Source organism: Microcaecilia unicolor, chromosome 12 (assembly GCF_901765095.1).
Source record: "Microcaecilia unicolor chromosome 12, aMicUni1.1, whole genome shotgun sequence".
Taxonomy (NCBI): domain Eukaryota; kingdom Metazoa; phylum Chordata; class Amphibia; order Gymnophiona; family Siphonopidae; genus Microcaecilia; species Microcaecilia unicolor.
The window spans coordinates 10,284,872-10,300,153 of record NC_044042.1 but is presented as its reverse complement, the minus strand read 5'-3'; the positions used below and the strand labels follow the sequence as shown (position 1 = coordinate 10,300,153).

The 15,282-nt window shown below is 42.0% G+C and overlaps 1 protein-coding gene across 1 annotated transcript in view; it reads right to left on the bottom strand.

Annotated features, from left to right (window-relative positions):
- RAP1A (RAP1A, member of RAS oncogene family) overlaps positions 1-15,282 on the bottom strand; it is a 102,783-nt gene that overhangs the window by 25,478 nt on the left and 62,023 nt on the right. The window contains exons 3-4 of the mRNA XM_030221139.1: positions 10,546-10,614; positions 6,357-6,413 (exon numbers count right to left, since the gene is read on the bottom strand). Coding sequence (XP_030076999.1) covers positions 6,357-6,413; positions 10,546-10,614 — 126 coding nt within the window. The remainder of the gene's footprint in view (positions 1-6,356; positions 6,414-10,545; positions 10,615-15,282) is intronic.

Sequence of the window (15,282 nt, the reverse complement as noted above, 5' to 3'; positions counted from 1 at the left end):
TACTGCCTATGTTTTTTTGCAACTACACTTAAAGCAGTTTACATAGTATATACATGTACTTATTTGTACTTGGAGCAATGGAAGGTTAAGTGACTTGCCCAGAGTCACAAGGCGCTGCAGTCGGAATTTATCTCAGCTAGGGTAGGAGTGGATAAACATGCCCCGCTGCATATGGAGTGGAGGAGTGGCCTAGTAGTTAGAGCACCAGTCTTGAGGTGCCCGGTTCAAATCCCACTGATGCTCCTTGTGATCTTGGGAAAGTCACTTAACCCTCTATTGCCTCAGGTACAAATGTAGATTGTGAGCCCTCCTGGGACAGGGAAATAAATACCCAGTGTACCGGAATGTAACTCACATTGAACTACTACTGAAAAAGGTGTGAGCAAAATCCAAATAAATGTGTAGTCTGTATCATTCCTTGTGTGTGTGTATGTGTGAGACTAACAATTTAGTTACTTCTTCCATTAAAGGCTTGGTTGAAGAAACAAGTTTTCACCTGCTTCCTGAAGTAGAGATAGTCTTGTGTTAAACACAACCTTTCAGGGAGTGCATTCCAGAGTGTGGGGGTTACTCCAGAGAAGACTCACTTGCAGGTGGGTATCATATCATGCGATGTCTTTTGCAGAGGGTGTGGTTAGTGATAATTATTGAGAGGACCTTAGTGTCCTTGGAGGTGTGTAGACTGTAGAGGGTGATCCTGTTCTTCAAGTACTCGGGGCCATTTCATTTAAGGGCCTTGAAGATCAGACAGTTTTAAATTTAGCCCTATATTGTGCTAGTAGCCAGTGAAGTTTTTGTAAAAAATGGTGTGATGTGGTCACATCGCTTGCAAACTTCTATTAGTCTTGCTGCAGTATTCTGAAGCAACTGGAGCTGGTGCAGACCCTTTGTAGTCAGACCAGTGTAGAGTGAATTGCAGCTATCACAGAAATTAGCGCACATTAAAAGCAGGTCTTAAGGCGTGCTAATTCACTCACTGCTTAGCGCACTTTAGTAAACACACCTCGAAGTTCTTCGTAATAAGCCACTGATACAACAGAGAATGTAGCACTGCAAAGCTGATGGCTAAGGGCCAGCTTAGCTCGCTCAACTACCATTTGCAGTGAGCAGATAAAAAGGATGACCTGAAGGGTTTCATGCTACTGCCTATTCAACAGCTCATCTACAGAAAAATAGCTGTTTTGCTGCATAAGGCCACACAAACTACAAGAAAACAATGGAATAATATTGGCCATTCTGCACAAGCCACATGGAAATGAGGCAGCAATTTAAACCCAGGAAGCTGGGGAGGAGACGGCTGTCTTGGTACATGTGGGTACTAATGACATAGGAAAATGTGGGAGAGAGGTTCTGGAAGCAAAATTTAGGCTCTTAGGTAGAAAGCTGAAATCCAGATCCTCCAGGGTAGCATTTTCTGAAATGCTACCTGTGCCACGCGCAGGGCCCAAGAGACAGGCAGAGCTCCAGAGTCTCAATGCGTGGATGAGACGATGGTGCAGGGAGGAGGGCTTTAGATTTGTTAGGAACTGGGCAACATTCTGGGGAAGGGGGAGCCTATTCCGAAAGGATGGGCTCCATCTTAACCAGAGTGGGACCAGGCTGCTGGCATCGGCGTTTAAGAAGGAGATAGAGCAGCTTTTAAACTAGAAATGGGGGGAAGGCCGACAGTCGCTCAAAAGAGCATGGTTCGGGATAAGGTATCTTTCAAAGATATCACCATAACAGGGAAGATAGAGTATCCTGATAGTGAGGTTGCAAAAGAGATTGTAGTAGATCGGGTATCTTTAAATAACAATAAAAATCAGACAAAAGATTGCCAATTAATACTGTCAAGTACTAAGCATGATGTACTTAGGAACAACAAACATAGTTTGAAATGTCTATATGCGAATGCCAGGAGCCTAAGAAATAAGATGGGGGAGTTGGAATATACTGCACTAAATGAAAAATTAGATATAATAGGCATCTCTGAGACCTGGTGGAAGGAGGATAACCAGTGGGACACTGTCATACCGGGGTACAAATTATATCGTAGTGATAGGGTGAATCGGATTGGTGGAGGAGTAGCATTGTATATTAACGAGAGCCTTGAATCAAATAGATTGAAAATTCTGCAGGAAACAAAACACTCCTTGGAATCACTGTGGATTGAAATTCCATGTGCAAAGGGGAAAAGGATAGTGATAGGAGTGTACTACCGTCCGCCTGGCCAGGACGAACAGACGGATGCGGAAATGTTAAAGGAAATCAGGGACGCAAACAAACTGGGCAACACAATAATAATGGGGGATTTCAATTACCCGCATATAGACTGGGTTAATGTAACATCTGTACACGCAAGGGACATAGGATTTCTTGATGAAATCAAGGACAGCTTCATGGAACAGCTAGTTCAGGAGCCGACAAGAGAAGGAAAAATACTAGACTTAGTCCTTAGTGGTGCTCATGATCTAGTGCAGGGGGTAACGATACGAGGGCCGCTTGATAACAGTGATCATAATATGATCGGTTTTGATATTGGCATTGAAGGAAGTGAAACTAGGAAATCAAGTACGCTAGCGTTTAACTATAGAAAAGGTGATTACGACAAAATGAGAAAAATGGTGAAAAAAAAGACTGAAAGGAGCAGCTCGCAGAGTAAAAAACTTGCATCAGGCGTGGATGCTGTTTAAAAACACCATCCTGGAGGTTCAGGACAAATATATTCCACGTATTAGAAAAAAGGGAAAAAAGACTAAACGTCAGCCGGCGTGGCTAAACAGTAAGATAAAGGAAATCATTAGAGCCAAAAAACAATCCTTCAGAAAGTGGAGAAGAGAACCAACTGAAAGTAACAGGATAGATCATAAGGAATGCCAAGCCAAATGCAAAGCGGAGATAAGGAGGGCAAAAAAGGACTTTGAGAAGAAATTAGCGTTGGAAGCAAAAATACATAGTAAAAATTTTTTTAGATACATTAAAAGCAGGAAACCGGCCAAAGAGTCGGTTGGGCCGCTGGACGAAAATGGTGTTAAAGGGGCGATCAAGGAGGACAAAGCCGTAGCGGAGAAATTAAATGAATTCTTTGCTTCGGTCTTCACCGAGGAGGATTTGGGGGGGACACCGGTGCCGGAAAGAATATTTGAAGCGGGGGAGTCGGAGAAACTAAACAAATTCTCTGTAACCTTGGAGGATGTAATGGGTCAGTTCAGCAAGCTGAAGAGTAGTAAATCACCGGGACCTGATGGTATTCATCCCAGAGTATTAATAGAACTAAAAAATGAACTTGCGGAGCTACTGTTAGAAATATGCAATCTGTCCCTAAAATCGAGTGTAGTACCGGAAGACTGGAGGGTAGCCAATGTTACTCCGATTTTTAAGAAGGGTTCCAGAGGAGATCCGGGAAATTATAGACCGGTGAGTCTGACGTCGGTGCCGGGCAAGATGGTGGAGGCTATTATTAAGAATAAAATTGCAGAGCATATACAAAAACATGGACTGATGAGACAAAGTCAGCACGGATTTAGTGAAGGGAAGTCTTGCCTCACCAATCTAATGCATTTTTTTGAGGGGGTAAGCAAACATGTGGACAATGGGGAGCCGGTTGATATTGTATATCTGGATTTTCAGAAGGCGTTTGACAAAGTGCCGCACGAAAGACTCCTGAAGAAATTGCAGAGTCATGGAATCGGAGGTAGGGTATTATTATGGATTAAGAACTGGTTGAAAGATAGGAAGCAGAGAGTAGGATTGCGTGGCCAGTATTCTCAGTGGAGGAGGGTAGTTAGTGGGGTCCCGCAGGGGTCTGTGCTGGGTCCGTTGCTTTTTAATGTATTTATAAATGACCTAGAGATGGGAATAACTAGTGAGGTAATTAAATTCGCCGATGACACAAAATTATTCAGGGTCGTCAAGTCGCAGGAGGAATGTGAACGATTACAGGAGGACCTTGCGAGACTGGGAGAATGGGCGTGCAAGTGGCAGATGAAGTTCAATGTTGACAAGTGCAAAGTGATGCATGTGGGTAAGAGGAACCCGAATTATAGCTACGTCTTGCAAGGTTCCGCGTTAGGAGTTACGGATCAAGAAAGGGATCTGGGTGTCGTCGTCGATGATACGCTGAAACCTTCTGCTCAGTGTGCTGCTGCGGCTAGGAAAGCGAATAGAATGTTGGGTGTTATTAGGAAGGGTATGGAGTCCAGGTGTGCGGATGTTATAATGCCGTTGTATCGCTCCATGGTGCGACCGCACCTGGAGTATTGTGTTCAGTACTGGTCTCCGTATCTCAAAAAGATATAGTAGAATTGGAAAAGGTACAGCGAAGGGCGACGAAAATGATAGTGGGGATGGGACGACTTTCCTATGAAGAGAGGCTGAGAAGGCTAGGGCTTTTCAGCTTGGAGAAGAGACGGCTGAGGGGAGATATGATAGAAATGTATAAAATAATGAGTGGAATGGATCGGGTGGATGTGAAGCGACTGTTCACGCTATCCAAAAATACTAGGACTAGAGGGCATGAGTTGAAGCTACAGTGTGGTAAATTTAAAACGAATCGGAGAAAATTTTTCTTCACCCAACGTGTAATTAGACTCTGGAATTCGTTGCCGGAGAACGTGGTACGGGCGGTTAGCTTGACGGAGTTTAAAAAGGGGTTAGATAGATTCCTAAAGGACAAGTCCATAGACCGCTATTAAATGGACTTGGAAAAATTCCGCATTTTTAGGTATAACTTGTCTGGAATGTTTTTACGTTTGGGGAGCGTGCCAGGTGCCCTTGACCTGGATTGGCCACTGTCGGTGACAGGATGCTGGGCTAGATGGACCTTTGGTCTTTCCCAGTATGGCACTACTTATGTACTTATGAGTTCAATTTCCGTGCCTGTGCGGCGATATTAAAACCCACTTCACACTTGTGTTTTCCTGATCACTTAGCAATAGCACTTAACCACTGGGAAACCCCGGCAACTGGTGCCAAAAGCTCCACCGGGTCTTTAATATTAGTAATACCAAAAGCATTTTTTTTTTAATTGAAATTTTAAGAGCTTTGCAAACTCAAAAAACAAAGGAAATATAACACACTCAGAAAAACAAAAAGGAAAAAAAAGTCATACAATCCGTTAGCCCATATTACAAGGAGGAGGAAGATATCCAATAAGAAATCAATAAGTACATAAGCATCGCCATACTGGGACAGACCAGGGTCCAACGAGCCCAGCACCCAGTCACCGACAGCGGCCAAAAGAACAAGCAATTTGTCCCACCATCCTAGAAATACTGTATTATTCCCTCGTCCATTCAATAACATTCTATGGCTTTTTCCTCCAGGAAGCCGTCCAACCCTTTTTTTGAAATCCGCTGTTAACCGCCTTAACCACCTTTTCCGGCAGCGAATTCCAGAGTTTAACTACGCATTGAGTGAAGAAAACTTTCCTCCGATTCGTTTTAAATTTACCAAACTGCAGCTTCATCGCATGCCCCCTTGTCCTAGTATTTTTGGAGGGACCCTGCGGTAATGTAATTGTACTGTTTGGTTTACAGGGATGGTTTGATAAGTATGAATGCCACCAAATCCTACCCTACCTGTTCTATTACCAATCTATTGGAAAATGAAGAACTGGTGAAAGAACTAAGTCTAAATATATACGCAGCGTGCACAATGAGAACTCTTATTCAAGCACACCAACCAATAATATTAAAATCTGGTCTTGTTTCAAAGAAAATTCCAAGTCCCCTGATAGTGAATAATACATTTCCAGGAGAAACACAAAAGTAGCCCCAGTGGCTAAAAAGACTTTCTGTGGAACAAAAGAATCTCAGCAACATCTCTTCACTCATTTCAAAGTCAGACACTTCAGCAGTCAATAAGGGAACAGGTAGGGTAGGATATGGTGGCATTCATACTTATCAAACCATCCCTGTAAACCAAACAGTACAATTACATTACTGCAGGGTCCCTCCAAGAAGTCTTCCTCCTAAGGCCAACAGACTGGACTGGCTACTGGGCCTCTATAGTGAATTTTTTATTTTTATTTATTTTTATTACATTTGTACCCCGCGCTTTCCCACTCATGGCAGGCTCATTGTGGCTTACATGGGGCAATGGAGGGTTAAGTGACTTGCCCAGAGTCACAAGGAGCTGCCTGTGCCTGAAGTGGGAATCGAACTCAGTGGTTATAGGTTTTACAGCTGATAGAGGCGACATGTTTTTAGTTCTGTTCTGACCAAGTGAGCCACATTGAACCTACCTATAGGTTGGGAAATGTGGGGTATAAATAAATTTTAAAAAGCAGCAGTGGGATTTCAACCCTGATTCCATAACTATCACTAAATATAACGTTATGTCTCCACAACTATTAAAGAAAAAAAGTATGTTCTTACCGTCCCTGCTGTATCAAGAATTTCAAGCATACACTGCTGGCCATCTACTTCAACTTGCTGAAAAAAAAAAAAAGAGGAAAGTCATAAGGTTAATACACCTGTTATCAACTGAGTTCAAACACTTCACTTTCAGTAGAATTTCAGAATGGATGGTTTTAAGAAAGGGGATGGGACTTGATATACTGCCTTTCAATGGTTACAATCAAAACGGTTTACATATTACATGCAGATACTTATTTTCTTCCTGGGGCAATGGAGGGTGAAGTGACTTGCCCAAAGTCAGCAGGAGCTGCAGTGAATCAAACCCAGTTCCCCAGGATCAAAGTCTACTGCACTAGCCACTAGGCTACTCCTCCACTCCCAGTGGTATATATATGAAGCATCACATACCATATGTAATAAGTTTATCTTGTTGGGAATACTGGATGAACCATACAGGTCTTTATCTGCCATCATCTACTATGTTAGTATGTAACAGTATATATTACTGTTCAGGCATTGCAAACCTGAACAAAATCAGCTGTACCACTTCAGCTGTCATTGCAATGGCATAACTGTGCCATATCTGCCTTTAGAGAAGTTCACACATAGACAAATACAATCTTAAAGGTCTAAAACAGGATAACCTAGGTGTAGGAAATCTGTCCAGTCCCCTGTTCAGACCACTATGGGTACTTTATTAGATGGTTGAAGGGCTGTTGGGGAAAGAAGGGTAGACGTGGGCAGAGTGTTTAAAAAGATTAGAGGTAGGGAGGCTGCTCTAATTTTTTTGGGGGGGAAAATAATGACTTATTAGGGGAAGTGGGGCAAACAATGCTTACTTACTGCTACGCTGCATGACATCTACTTTTGGCAGGATAAAGAGTAAGGTGTCAATTATTCATAATCTCATGGCTGCATTCAATACTGTGGATGTAGAATGTGTAGTAATCAGATATGCACAGTTAGGCACTGGAGTGCCAGTATTACAATCCTACATGAAGGAAAGTAGATTGAAAGTGAGATACAATGGGGAACGGTCTAAGGGTTATCAATGAAAATGCAGGGTCCTGCAATGGTCACCACTATCTCCGCTTTTATTCAACATCTAGAATATGTGCCCACTGTCACATCTTAAGAGCACAGCGACTTTCGTATTGTACCTTTGCTCATCGTGTACAATTACTGCTGTCAATAGAGTGAAATGACTCATGCGGCAGATCAATTGACTGTTTAGATTAGAGGTTCTTAACCTAGTCCTCAGAGCACACCAAACCAGTGTGCTTTTTCTAAGATAAATCTGCATGCCCTGACTCCAGTTTATGCAGATCTCTCAGTAATTTTAGCCTTATCTTAATTTTTTTTTTTTTTAAACGAAGGTTAGAAATGAAGAAAACTGTTCCAAAGAAACAGAACGCGCTTTTTCTGGTGGACTCCCAGTAGGTACATGAGAGGTTAAGAAGAACGAGTCAATGATGCAACAGGAAATTGAAAATGATCATTACAGATAGTTTGGGGCTAGGCCATGCAACATTTTAAAAAAGGAAACCACCTAACAAAAATAACCCTGGCTTCAACTGGAAGCCAGTGCAATTTTAAAAAACTAGAAGAAATATAATCAAACTTGGTAAGATCAAAGATCAAATGAACTGCAGTATTCTGAATAGTCTGAATTTTCTAAAAAGTCTCTTATTACATCCTAAATATATGAGAAACCAGAAGTGCCTGAACAAAGTCTAAACTGGTCTATTTCAAAATAACTTTGAGCACATCTTAACTTTCTCATTAGAAAAAAAAAAACTTCTCAACTAAGGAGGAAACTTGATTTTCCGATGATATGATTTAGATAGTGTAAAGAAATGGTTAATGACAAACTGGACTGATGTGGAATGTACAAAGCAAGACACATTGCTTTGGTGGTGTAAGGATGAGTTGAGGATAAGGCTGGAACTAGATGGTGCAAAGATTCCAATGGGGTGAAACAAAGTCCCTAGACCTGATACTGGAGGGAGAGGGAATTGGGCAGAAACAGATTGATATGGTCATGCAGCAGGAGTATATATAATTAAGACCATTATTTGGAAGAAGGAGCACTGAAAACTGCATTGTTAGAAGTTCAGTGGATTACTAATAAAAAATTGGTCAAAAAAACTGTGAAAACATGGCTACAAGATTTGTTACTCTGAGTTGGGAAAGACATTTAAACCATTTTTATTAACAGTTTCACTGGCTTTCTATAAGGAAACACCGACTGATCAAATTAATGGTAATATAATTTAAAACACTGAGCAATGGGAGGCTATTGAGAAGGAAAACTGGTGAAAAAGGGCTTTTAGTATAATAATGCCCGAGAAGTAGCATAATCTATCAGGTGAGCTCCAGGGGTGTGGGGTGAAACCCTGGAGACATCACCGGGCTTCCGTGGATTTTTTTTTTTTTTTTAAACTTTTAAAAGGTGTCAGATTTATGTCACCATGATACAGATAATCTGTATTAGCATTAGGCACACTGAGAAGGTAAAACTTTTAAATTCCTCTCTCCTTCTTTATATGGAAGCTGGAATCAGTTTGGTATTCTTAAATTCGAGAGGCACCCAGCAAGCTTCACACTAACCAAATTTTCTGGCACAGCAAAGGAATGTTTAGATGTCTTTCACAAAAGGCATTATCATATTTCACCCCTTTTTTCATAACCATAATCTTTTCCACTTGGACATATTATCCTACAGGCCAGATCAGTACAATCAAAATATGTTCGCTATTTTCTGTTTGCCTCCTGGCAGATTTTTCCTGTTATGTGAGGGTTGTAAGTAGTTTGACTTTTTTTTCGTAATAACCCTCCCCTCTGTCTACTACTGGGAGCTACTGTTACCTCTCAATATTCACAGCCTAAAAATCAGGATATCACAGTTTGTTTGATGGAAGGAGGCCAGTTTAAGTCTGTTTATTTATTTATTTATTTTGTTACATTTGTACCCCGCACTTTCCCACTCATAGCAGACTCAATGTGGCAGGCAATGGAGGGTTAAGTGACTTGCCTAGAGTCACAAGGAGCTGCCTGTGCCGGGAATCAAACTCAGTTCCTCAGTTCCCCAGGACCAAAGTCCACCACCCTAACCACTAGGCCACTCCTCCACTGTTGCTACTATTTGAGATTCTACATGGAATGTTGCTATTCCACTAGCAACATTCCATGTAGAAGTCGGCCCTTGCAGATCACCAATGTGGCCGCGCAGGCTTCTGCTTCTGCGAGTCTGACGTCCTGCACGTACGTGCAGGACGTCAGACTCACAGAAACAGAAGCCTGCGCAGCCTTCTACATGGAATGTTGCTAGTGGAATAGCAACATTCCATGTAGAATCTCCAATAGTAGCAACATTCCATGTAGAATCTCCAATAGTATCTATTTTATTTTTGTTACATTTGTACCCTCCGCTTTCCCATTCATGGCAGGCTCAATGCGGCTTACATGGGGCAATGGAGGGTTAAGTCACAAGGAGCTGCCTGTGCCTGAAGTGGGAATCGAACTCAGTTCCTCAGGACCAAAGTCCACCACCCTAACCACTAGGCCACTCCTCCACTGTTGCTACTATTTGAGATTCTACATGGAATGTTGCTATTCCACTAGCAACATTCCATGTAGAAGTCGGCCCTTGCAGATCACCAATGTGGCCGCGCAGGCTTCTGCTTCTGTGAGTCTGTCTGACGTGCTGCACGTACATGCATGACATCAGACTCACAGAAACAGAAGCCTGCGCAGCCTTCTACATGGAATGTTGCTAGTGGAATAGCAACATTCCGTGTAGAATCTCCAATAGTATCTATTTTATTTTTGTTACATTTGTACCCTGCGCTTTCCCACTCATGGCAGGCTCAATGTGGCTTACATATTGTATACAGGTACTTATTTGTACCTGGGGCAACGGAGGGTTAAGTGACTTGCCCAGAGTCACAAGGAGCTGCCTGTGCCTGAAGTGGGAATCAAACTCAGTTCCCCAGGACCAAAGTCCACCACCCTAACCACTAGGCCATTCCTCCACTCCTAGGCAACTCTACATCCTGGCAAATTATTACAAAAACCTAAGATACAAACAAGCAGCTTACTGAATGAGAGTTTTCACACATCTTTTATGAGAAAAGGCACAGTTATCAACCGCAGTAAGACAAATAGAAGGGTTTAAGTAGTTCCCTTTTTCCTTCAGATACATTACCTTTCTGTATGAATCTTCTATCGTAGGATCATATTTTTCAACAAAAATTCCCTGAACAAATTGTACTGTCTGGAAAAGTAAAATGAAAAAGGTTTATATTGGGCAGAGTGTACCTAAAAAATGCAATTTTGTTTGAAAAATATGTATTGGGTTACTTAAAAGCAATATAAACAAAAAATGCAAATGCCTGGTAGGATGCAAATTGCTTTTGAATGTAAAGCAATTTGTGAACCACGAACTAGAAGTTGAGGCATTTCATTACTCACACTTCCTGCATCTAAGACCTTAAACTATAGTGATACATTCTGCGACACTTTACATTACCATTCTGAATCAGTTGCAGTCAACTCAGATTTGCAATATATATTAAATTCTAACAATTAATACCACTATGGCACTTTACACTTATCAACACAGTCTTTTGATAAATTTAATAATCTTGACTTCAGATTTCCGGTATGCTTAATTCTTTGCTTCATAAACTACACCTCTCCGCTGTATCGTTATTCTAACAGCGGGAATCCTCATTAGTCTAGATTACTAATTTTTTTTTGCTTTTTCACTTTTTGTTCTTATTACTTTTTTAACTTTGCACTTATCTTTTCTTCCAGGCTTTCTCACTGGTTTGCAAAAAGTGAAAAAGCAAAAAAATTAGTAATCTAGACTAATGAGGATTCCCGCTGTTAGAATAACGATACAGCGGAGAGGTGTAGTTTATGAAGCAAAGAATTAATAAGCACACCGGAAATCTGAAGTCAAGATTATTAAATTTATCAAAAGACTGTGTTGATAAGTGTAAAGTGCCATAGAGGTATTGTTAGAATTTATTCTAGTGAGCACTAACGTTGAAGTGTAATTTACAATATATATTAAAACAAAAACAAGTACCAAAAGTCATGTGACTTATTTATACCACAAGATAAGAGGATGTAAACTGCATAATCCTGCCAAATTATACCAGCTATGTCTTTAAAACGTGAGAAACAAACAAAAAAAAGTACTTCATCCCAGAAATCACATATCTCATTTTAGGTACCTTTCAGGTACTTGCAGTTTTTAGACTGTAGAAGATAAAAGACATCAAAGTTGTGAAAAAAAATTGCATAGTTACATTCTACTGACCATATAGTACACAAAATTTTCAAAGTGGAAGTTGTCCAAGTTTACCCCTCCAAACCTTAACAGCCTTTATTTGTAACCCCACTTTTGTTAACTTTTCACCCAGCGGGTCATATACATTTCATCAAAGCTTGCTTTACATTTCTCAGTCTGTTTTTATGCACTGGCAATTTTGAGCCCTCCCAAGGGCTTAGGAATCGCAGAGGTAACATCTAAGTATGAACGCAGTTCCAAATACAGGGTGTTAGACCTTCAGTGTTAAATAATCAGCTCTTAAGACGCCAATTATAAATGGTACTACTGTTGATTTTTTTTTTATACATAGTCTTTGTCTATCCATTTCAACTGATGCATTCCTATATTTTGACTTTTTCAAGTTCTCTCCCTTGCACATACCTCAACGTCCTCTGTATTTTGTTTAAAAATGTCTAACCTGCCTGCAACTAAGTGGAGTACAAATAACATACACAATAAAACAAGACAAAATTAAACTATATGTCACCATGAGTCCCACAAATGCTCTCAGCCAAGCATTTTCACAAAGAAATGTTTTCAAACTTTTCCCAAACTGTGTGACACTCCCACATAATCACAAATATCCTGGCAAACATTCCATAACGGAAGACCTGCAATGGAAAAGGCTGCGTATCTGACGTTACCATTTTCTCAGTCGAGAGCCTCATGGCCGTATCAGATCATAACCCCCTCAACTGCACGGTAGGTATACAGACGCTGCTTGTTGAAAATACCACGATACAGTTGCATATGAAACTTGGATGGATAATCGACACCGTTTTAAATTGTACATGATACGTTATGGGTAGACGATGCAACTGCTTGAACATTGGTGTGACATGTTCAAGCCTTGAGGCCCCAACTACCATTCCAGCAGCAGCATCATTCTGGATCACCTGCACCGCTTGCATTTAGCAATTCCTAAATATAATGAATTACAAAAAAATCAAGCCTAGACCAGACTAAACTTTGTATCACAGATATAAAATCACTTTCTGATAGCATTGACTTCAATTTTGATAAATGCTATTGAAAAAAAAAAAAAAGATCGCACAACATTCATGTACATATACACACAAATATGGAGAAATTAGGTCTTACCTGATATGATATTTCCTTGATTCTAAGATGCACTTTTTTTTTGCAAGTTTTAAGATCCGTGGAAAGTAGGTGAGGCTTATATTTGATAGAATCAAGGTCCAAAATTTGAAATCACATGGTCTGATTCCTTATTCTCTTCACTACAACATCCACATAACTATCGGGGGCCCTCCCATCCTGTACTATACCCGTTGGAAGGGCTGCTGGGGAACAGAACTCGGTACACTCTCCGCATCCGGATTCATGCTGTGTCGCCACCTATCTGCCACATGCGTTTCTGGCCAAGCGCTCATCAATACAACTCAGAGCCCTTATCTTGTCCACTCTTTTTGCCCACCATGCCTCTCTCGTCATGCCTTTCCTAGAGTGTCTGAATTTAGAAAGCATTGGACAAGCATGTGGGATTTCTTAGGGAAAAAGGAAGATGATGGTTGCTGAGGATGGGCAGACGATGGGCCATTTGGCCCTTATTGCCATTATGTTTCTATGTGATCTTTGGGCAGCGAAAGTCCCAGTGCTGCCCCAGCAAAGAAGTCAATGGTCTCTTCCCCCCACCCCCCGAGCCTGCCAACACCGGCACTTCTCACACATGCTCAATTCATGCTTGAAGTGAGCATGTGTGAGGAGCGCCAGCATGGGCTTCTGGGAAAGAAGCTATCAACCTCACCACTGAGGCAGCACCGGGACTCGAAGACCACATACCCCGGGGCATCCTCTCCAGCAACAGCATGCTCTTCTCGACTCTATGCACTTTCTAGTCTTACTCTCATATCCTGCTATAGAGGAGTTTCATAGTTCTATTCTGTATGACTCATGAGCCTTAATACACCAAAGGTTGAAAACTATACTGTTGCGATGCCAAAATTAACTGTGAAAGCACCCAGTAGCAGTGCTATCACTAACTAGAGGTAATTAAAAAGCCATTCATATTTCATTCCTGAGAAGAACAGAAGATTTCCAGAACACCTGCTTCTCATTATCCATGCAATCATCATTAAGGGTATGCATTTGAAAAAGGAATTTCAGAACCTGGTCATACAGGTGCTGCTGAACCACTGGTCAAAAGCTTGTGCCTTCCTTTGGCTGCTACAACATCTGCAGTATCAAAAGTTCTGGGAGAGTCCAATCTTTTGTAAGTCCGCCCCAAAAAAATGCTTATCCCCAAATTGCAACCGAGCCAAACGAGACTTTTGAGGTATCAGCCGTTCAATGTTGCTACCAGTGCCACGCCGTTACCACCACCAAGACCTCCTTAGCTGAGGCCCACAGAAGATCATAGAGAAGATCTGCCAAATAAGCCAAGCCCGCTTCCGAGGACAGCAATAAATGAACGAGTTCATCTGTGGAGGCAGCCTTCTGCATTCAGGAAAGGCAACGTCCAGGCAGCATAAGAACCACAAACAAAGACCTGAAGACACAAGGCAGCAACCTCAAAGGCCATCTTGAGGGAGGACTCTAACTTCTGATTCTGCATATCCTTAAGGGCCATGCTGCCTTCTACTGGCAAAGTGGTCTTCTTAATGACTGCTGTGATCAAGGACTCCACCTTAGGGTGCTGCAAGGACTCCAGTTCCCCTGCAGGCAGTGGGTACAATCATGCTATGGCCCACACCACCCACAACTTTGGCATCTGGAGTATACTACTGAGCCAAAATGAGGACCTTCCTGCGTAGAAATGCCTAAAACCTCCAGTGCACACAATAAAAACAGGGAGCTCCTCTTTATGAAAAAGTTGTGCCACCATGTGGTCATCAACCTCATCTGGCAGTAGCTCCCCCTCCTCCAAGGGATCTGAAAGGGCTTGAAGAATCAATGGATAAGTGGCCATCAACCAAATCCAAAGCCACTGAAGCCTCCTCAAGGTCCTGCTGTGCCTTTAACTTTGCCCGCTTACGCAACAGTGACTGAGAAACCCCCAGAGTCCCTCCTGAACCAAGCAGGGAAGAAGGAACCTGCGGCCCCACAGGCTGTTTCAGGAAAAGGCTTTGTGCATCAACAGCACAAATTTTGGGGGAAACAGGGTGTCCTCAACCCCCAAGCCCTTGCTGCAGCCCTCAATCAGCCCACTGTCCTGCAAACTCAGCAGCAAAGCTCACCCCAGCAAACTGCCAGCTGCTGGCGCTTCAGGCTTGACACTCTGACAAAACAGTATTCAACACCTCTGAACGCTCCTCAGAACCAGGCTGCTCGGTGATGTCAAGCTGCTATGGGCCTTGCAGAGCCAAGCAAGAACACGCAGGATAAACTCCAGACACAGCTCTCCAGTTCCCACATCGGGAGCAGCGCTTCACTGATTTGGATGGCATCGCCAAACACCACCACACACAAGCAGAGGAAGACCTCTGCTTCAGCCTTAGCACTAGAACCTGCACACAGGGTCTCTGGTCCATTTTTTTTTTTGGTCTGGTTGGTTTTGGTTTTTTTTTTATTGAGAGGCCCTTGCTCAACACCAAGCTCTTTTTTTTTTTTTTTTTTTTTTAAGAGGTAGGATATTGAAGCTAG